The sequence below is a fragment of the Paramormyrops kingsleyae genome, chromosome 8 (assembly GCF_048594095.1).
Source record: "Paramormyrops kingsleyae isolate MSU_618 chromosome 8, PKINGS_0.4, whole genome shotgun sequence".
In the NCBI taxonomy this organism is placed as follows: domain Eukaryota; kingdom Metazoa; phylum Chordata; class Actinopteri; order Osteoglossiformes; family Mormyridae; genus Paramormyrops; species Paramormyrops kingsleyae.
In genome coordinates, this window is record NC_132804.1 from 31213236 (window position 1) to 31220742 (window position 7507).

Consider the following 7507-nt stretch of genomic DNA (forward strand, 5'->3'; position numbering starts at 1 on the left):
GCTCCGACTTGGACAGCTGCATCTTGCTCTGAGCATCAAATGGTTCCAGGGCATCAAAAGGCCAGAGCAGTAGTGACTGCAGTGAGTATTGACATTTGACATTTGACCATTTAAAAAAAAAAAAAGCAGGCGGTGATGACGTCAGAGCCAGTGGCGCTAGCAGTGGCGCTCACTAAGACCCCGGATGGAGCTGCCGCCATTGGAGGAAGCGGCGGCAGCTTTAAAGGGAGTGTGACGTCAGTGGGCTCTGGTTACGTCAGCGGCGCCGGCTCATGCCCCGGATGGAGCTGCCATTGGGGGAAGTGGACGGGGCCGCACAATAACTGGGGGCTTGTTGGACTGAAAAAAGAAAAGGAAAAAGAAAAAGAGCACGGAAGGAAAAAACAGCTGTCAAATTAACGGTGTATAAACTGAGATCTGGATACCGTGGAACAATCTGTAGTGTTTGTGCGGTGGATTAACGGAGTCGAAGTGGAGCTGATATAAACAATTAATCAGTGGAAGTTCTGCTGGGGAAAAACACAGCGAGTCCTGGGGAGACAGAAACACGGGGACTGGAGAGGCACTGACTGGAGGCTCCGCTCGCCGCCAGGGGCTCGCCTAGCGAATTATGTCCGCCACAAGCATCGATCCTCAGGTAGGCAGGGCGGGGTGATCCCGCGGCCTTTGCCGTGGTCTCCCTGCACTCAGGGATCGCATCCCTCCTTCCTGTGAATTTTAATGTCGGAAAAATACAAGCGATGGTCGACAAGCCGCTGCCGGCAAGCAGCCCTTAGCCCCCGCGGGGATATGACTATTTCCCGGCCCTTTAGCTGGCGGTTTATACGTATGTGGGTCCAGCCGGCCGCTGCTCTGTTCCTTTAGCTTGCCGCTCGCTTAGCTTCTTAGCTCCCCCGGCGTTTACTCCGCGTAGCCGGGCTCCGTTATGTATCTAACAGGTTAAAGCGGCAGCTTCACCGTGCTGCTGCTGTTTTTAGCCGCGCCGAAGCCCTACGTGCTGCAGATTAAGTGCTGTTTTCATAAAGTTACGTGTTTCTCTTTTTTACATGTTGTTTTAAACGGAATGAAGAGACCAAAAGGACAAGACACTAAAGGTAAGAGAAAGGCGGCGCACGGCTACGCTTTAATGGGTGGTTGGATAACTTTCCACCGCGGGGGAGTGGGGCTCTCTGGGCTCTGTGATTTACACCCGGGGAGGAGGAGCGTGATCACGATAGGGACGATAGTGATGTATGCCAGGCCCGTCTTTCCCACACCGGAGCGCTACCTGGCTAACTAGCTTAGCTGGTGTTGCATTCTGGTCGTCCGGTGAACAGGAAGTGTAGCTCCAGCTCCGCCGTCTGGGTCCCGGGGTCAGCTGGCTGGCCCGCCGCTCGGGGTGGCGTGTCGGTGGCCTGCCCCCGCAATCCCGGCTCCCTTTCGTACTAAACGTTAAAGTTAGCTAAACTATAGGTCTACCTGCTTATGTTGGCTCACCTGTTTTTAAAATGCCTACATGTGAATGGCGTGCCGCTGTGATCGGCCAGTGAAAGGCTGATTTTAAACCTAAAGTCGGTAAAAGTATATCTGTCAGTTCAGCCACTTGGCGGACATCTGTTCACATTTCAGCATAACTTTGTGGAAGCAGTAGTTGGCCTTTACAATGTATACCCAAAATTCTTTACAATGATCTTTTGAGAGATCCTTCTGTTTATATTCTTAGAGATGAATTTATAAGTGAAGGGGATCAAGTTTAGCAGATGCTTTTAATGGAGGAATTCGTCTTACTGGGAATCTGCTTTAAATAGGGGGAGCTGGTGACTGACTTGGTCGGTCAGACTGATGCCAGGCTTAGCCCAAAGGCTGAGATGAGGTTGTAAGTTATGGTCCCTCTATACAATAAGGGAAGAGCTTGTTAGATAATTCTACAAAAATTTGGTACGATGATGAATTTCTGGACAAATACTGGTTTTTACATTCATGAGGCTGTGATAGATTTGAATGACCCCTCCCCCCCATTTACTTGTCTTTCCTGTGGGGAATTTCAGAGTGAGTGAGTGAGATCCGTCCACTTAGTGTTAGAAGAAAATGTGAGTGTTGTCTGCCAGCTGACTAGTGCTGAATAATTCCACTGTCACACAGCCTTTCCTGTTTCCGTGCAAAATGGTTCACTTCACCAGAAGGAGACTGTCCTCGACAACGACTTTGAGCCGTACCTCACCGGTCAGTCAAACCAGGTCAGTGCTGCTCTGTCTGCGTCTGTCTGTGGGCCTGTCTGTCTGTGCGTGGGCCTGTCTGTCTGTCTGTGGGCCTGTCTCTCTGTGCGTGGGCCTGTCTGTCTGTCTGCCCTTTGGCACTGACTCCTGCCTCGCCTTGCTGCCTGCGTTTCCCAGATGCCCCTCTCAGATGACTGGTGTGCTATTAGTACTCCCTCGAGTACGAGGTATGTCCAGATGCTACCTGTCAGTGATGCTTTTTACAAATGTATTATTATTGCTTATTGCAGGAATAGGCCGTATTTGGCAGGTTACCTGACGTGGCTTATCCTTAAATTATACAACTGTCGCTGCCAGTATAGAAATTTAACTTAATACATTTACGTAGTGGAAATTACTTGAAGAATGTATTTACTTGTATAATCTCTCTGGTGGGTTTTTAATAACTATCTGTATGTTACCTACTGGTTTGTTTTAAAGGAGAATGCAGGCAAACTTTAGCTGCTTTTACAAACTGCATAGCAGTATGTACATTTCAGCCTTAAGTAAAAAGAATGAGCTTGTAAGCAGGTCTGCCCTTTAAACTGCTGGGTATCTTGCTGCATCTTTGGAAAGTGGTTTCCTGCACTTGGTTAATTGGTGAAATGGAGAGTTTAGGCACCTGGATAGACACAAGCCACAGTGCATGCTGTAGCCTGCTCTTGTACAGTAATCTGTGCTGTAATCCAGTAGCGTGTCTATCTGAGATTTAAATCGTAAAGACTGGCCTGCTGCTCTTGCTACATAAGTGTGGGCGGTGTCCCTGAAAGCCTCCTCACTCTGATTGGCCGTAGGTTTTTTTCCCTTATGGCAGATGATTAGTGTCATTCAGGTGTAATATAACCAAAGTTTATCCAGTTGCAACAGGAACAGATAATTCTTGATACATTCCATGATGTCCTATTTTGCCAGTCAAAACAAGTGACTCAGTCTTTTCCAAAAAATATGTGGTTTAGTAATTAGAAGGTGGAGTCGGTGGTGTATTAACAGGTGGGAGATGTAATTGTGAGATGTTGTGTGATGCTTCAGTGTTGTGGCTGACATTAGGGCTGTAATACTGTGAATGTCGTGGGAGGTGTAAACAATTTGACAGCTTGGTGCTCTGGATGTTGTGGAAGGTGTAGCGCTGTGTGTCGCTGGCTGTCATGGGAGGTGTAGCGCTGTGTGTCGCTGGCTGTCGTGGGAGGTGTAGCGCTGTGTGTCGCTGGCTGTCGTGGGAGGTGTAGCGCTGTGTTACTTCTGCCCATGAACAAAGAGTATGTATGCCAGGCATATACAATATACATATGCATATACAATGGTAATCTCATTTTCAGGCCGTTTTGGACTTGCTGGTAATGCAGTCAGTGTTAAACATGTATATTTTATGTTTGATATCTCATCCCTGCCTGGTTCTGTCAGATCCTGGATCTGACTGCCAGCTGCTCTCCAATGGCAGCTTGGTTGTCTGTGCTCACACTCTGTTAGCATGCTGGCTTCACAGGCCTGTGTGACCTCTGTGTGTTCTTTCTCCTGGTCATTAATTGGTTCTTTGGACATTTGTCTTGTCCCTCCCCTCCACAGAGTAACAGCTACCAATCAATGACTGACCCATACCTGCCTAGCTACTACGCACCCTCCATTGGCTTCCCGTACCCCCTGAGTGAGGCGCCCTGGTCCACAGGGGGTGACCCGCCCCTGCCCTACCTGGCGCCCTATGCACCCCTCAGCAATGGTGATCACCACTTTGTGCACGACACGGTGTTCGGTCAGCCAGGCGGCCTGGGCAGTAACATCTACCAGCATCGCTTCAACTTCTTCCCTGAGAATGCGGCCTTCTCAGCCTGGGGTTCTGGCAGCTCGCAGGGCCAGCAGACCCAGGGCTCCACCTATGGGGGCAGCTACAGCTACCCACCGAGCTCCCTGGGGGGCACCCTGGTGGATGGTCAGGGCGGTTTCCACGGCGACACGCTGAGCAAGGCGCCGGGCGTGAGCAGCATCGAGCAGGGCATGGTGGGACTAAAGCTGGGCGGTGGGGGCGATGGTGCCGGGTCCACCCTGAAGGTGGTGGGCTCGGCAATCGGGGGTGTGGCTGGCAACGGGAACATAGCGACGGCTGCTGTGGGTGTCCCCCCGCCCAAACCCGCCTCTTGGGCTGCCATCGCCAGCAAACCGGCCCGGCCACAGCTGAAAGCCAAGGCCAAGCAGGGGGCGGGCTTGCCCCCGCCGCCCATCAAGCACAACATGGACATCGGCACCTGGGATGATGGCAAGGGACCCGTGCCCAAGGGCCCCCCGCCAGCCGCCCTGCCCGCGGCCACGCTCACGCAGCCGCCCCTGCCTCAGCTGCCACCGCCACTGCCCCAACTGCAGCCGTACCAGAACCACGTGCAGGCCCTGTCCCCGCAGGCCCGTTGGGTTGCCCCCCGTAGCCGCAATGCAGGCTACGGCCAGAGCGAGGGCGGCTTGCCTGTTGGGGGGGGGCCCGCTGGCCTCGGTGTTGGACTCCCAGGCCCTGGTGGCGACGTGGCCTGTCCCGCCGCTGAGTCGCACCCCGTCCTGGAGAAGCTGCGGGCTGCCCACAGCTACAACCCCAAGGACTTTGATTGGAACGTGAAGGTTGGCCGTGTGTTTATCATCAAGAGCTACTCTGAGGACGACATCCACCGTTCCATCAAGTACTCCATCTGGTGCAGCACGGAGCACGGCAACAAGCGGCTGGACGCCGCCTACCGCTCGCTGGGCGCCAAGGGGCCGCTCTACCTGCTCTTCAGCGTCAACGGCAGCGGGCACTTCTGCGGCGTGGCAGAGATGCGCTCGCCCGTGGACTACGGCACCAGCGCCGGCGTGTGGGCGCAGGACAAGTGGAAGGGCAAGTTCGACGTCAGCTGGGTGTTCGTCAAGGACGTGCCCAACAGCCAACTGCGGCACATCCGGCTGGAGAACAACGAGAACAAGCCGGTGACCAACTCGCGGGACACGCAGGAGGTGCCGCTGGAGAAGGCCAAGCAGGTGCTGAAGATCATCGCCACCTACAAGCACACCACCTCCATCTTCGACGACTTCTCGCACTACGAGAAACGACAGGAGGAGGAGGGGGTGGTCCGCAAGGTGACTGCTTCTGGAGTTGTACATGCATTGGTGGGGGGGTGGGGAGGGGCTACCTGGGCATGCCCGACACGAGCAAGAAGCGATCGCATGTTTGTGCTCATGCAAAGTTCAGGTTTTTCCTTTCTTGAAATGCACGTCACTGTTCAGACATTTTCAGTGGCCTTGGGGGGAGGCTGTACATTTCACATAGCATGTGAGGTGTTGTGTTGCAGCAGGGCCCTTGATTCAAACCCTTGCAGGACAGATTTTCTGCCGTCTTAGTACTGAACAGTTAATACTCAAGTATTAAAGAACATCCATGTTTTCAGGCTCCTTGTATGGTAGTGTTTAGGGGGGGGTGGGGGGGTTTGGCCGTTGCATCCAGGTGGGGGCTGGGTCAAAGCCAGTGCGACAGCCATGAGGAGGCTGGTGTAGGTGTTGTCCTGCCCTGTAACTGCAGCCTTGCCTGACCCTCTGCCTCCCTTCCTCTGTCTGCAGTGCTTCGACCCCGCGCCCATCCAGAATCGCTCCCGGCTGGATCAGGTACAGCGTTCGGGGGGGATGGGGTTGGGTGTCTTTGGGCTCCTGTAAATGGTAAAGCTGCTGGATATTGCAGCTGTGCTGGGTCTAACCTGTCCCTCTCTCCCCCTGCTCCGCTGCCCGCCATGCCCCTCGGATGGACCTCCAGGAACGCCAAAATAGAAGTAAGCAATAGAGGACTGTATTCTTGGCTTGTTAACAGTTATACTAGGACTGACATTTTGAAAATAAAAACAGAAAGATGAATCCCCCCATTTAATTTTGATTGCTCTTCCCAGCGATAGACGTTAGCTTTCTGCACCGGCTGTGCCCTTTCGGGAGGAAGCTGGTATCGTGTATCAAGTAGCTTCAGCTTTCTGATTTGATTTTTATTTTTATTTTTTTGCCTTGTCATGTCTTGGACTGTTTTTGATTATGCCCCCCCCCCCCCCTTTACTAAATCTTAATCAGGGTTTGGCAGCACCAGTAAATATACTTGGCCAGTTTCTTTTGTACAATCAAAGACTGGTGCGCAGTAGCCTTGTTGTCCACACGGAGGCAGTATTGTAGCGGTACTGGCTGTGACTGCAGGACTCTGCGGAGGAAGCCGCGGAATTGGCTACAACGGGACAATGAGAGATGAAATTACTCATGACTAATTTTGGTGTAAAACTATATTTTTTGGATTATGTATTTCTTGGCTCATTACTGTTGTGATGATGACTTAAGTATTTTTTTTCTTTTTCAAAGCCTTAACATTTGTTTCAAACATAACTGTATCACAGGAGTGATATTAACTGTAAGTTAATCTGTAACTGTACCAGTACATCAGGGAGAGAAACGCGGACATCTGAAACTTTCTGCGGAGGCTGTAGTTTGAGCCGCCTGGCTCTGCTCCAGTTAGGAATCTGACTTTCGCTTGTTTAAACGGTGTGACGTACTACTCCATCTTTTCCATCATGGGTGTGTGTTCCTATGTTTATGCCAGTCTGGGAAAATGTAGCATTTAAAATCAATGAGAAAATATTCTGATATATATTTTTAGAACGACGTGATGTGTTTGAAGCATTTGAGTGAATTGTTTAACATTTTGAAATCGCGTTTGAGTTACCAGTCACCTCCGTTCTGACTTCTCAATATTTTCGTTTTCTAAATTGTTTTTCCTATAAACTTATCTTCACTTGTCCTCAGTAATGCTAAGCTTTAACGTAGGAGCATATTGTAACGGAAAAAGCCTCAAATGTGTAACCCAAATTTAATGTTACTGATTTACTGTCAAGAGTAAGAAAAACAAAGAAACGATGTTTCTGTGTGCTGCTTTCTTTGCGCTGTGTTGATGCCATTCCGCGGTCATTAATAGCGCTCACTTTGATGAAACGGAACTCTATAAGAATTTGCATTTTAATATGCAACTATATTTCCCCTATATTTTGCTCAGCTACAGTAAGGAGTATGCGGTGCACTTGCTCCGCCGTAGCGCTGCGCATCGATGTTAAATGTCGCCCGGTAGGCGCATATCCGTTTGCGACGCACCGTTGCTCCATAGTTCCTTCATAGGGCGCAGAGGCGATTTTGGGGACACTGAGCAGGCAAAGAACTCCAACGCACCCCCGCGCGACATGGTAAAATGTATTACCATTGTTTTAGCGTGAAGTCTAATATCAATAAATAGAGTTTAGTAAACA

General features: G+C 51.0%; 1 protein-coding gene across 1 annotated transcript; it reads left to right on the plus strand.

The window, feature by feature from the left end:
- The first annotated feature begins 251 nt into the window (after positions 1-251).
- On the plus strand, positions 252-7124 carry LOC111835940 (YTH domain-containing family protein 1-like). Its single transcript, XM_023796757.2, has 6 exons — positions 252-637; positions 1070-1094; positions 2122-2216; positions 3798-5324; positions 5802-5846; positions 5992-7124. Exons 1-6 carry the CDS (start codon positions 611-613, stop codon positions 6016-6018), a joined length of 1746 nt encoding a protein of 581 aa, XP_023652525.2. The 5' UTR covers positions 252-610; the 3' UTR covers positions 6019-7124.
- The last annotated feature ends 383 nt before the right edge of the window (positions 7125-7507 follow it).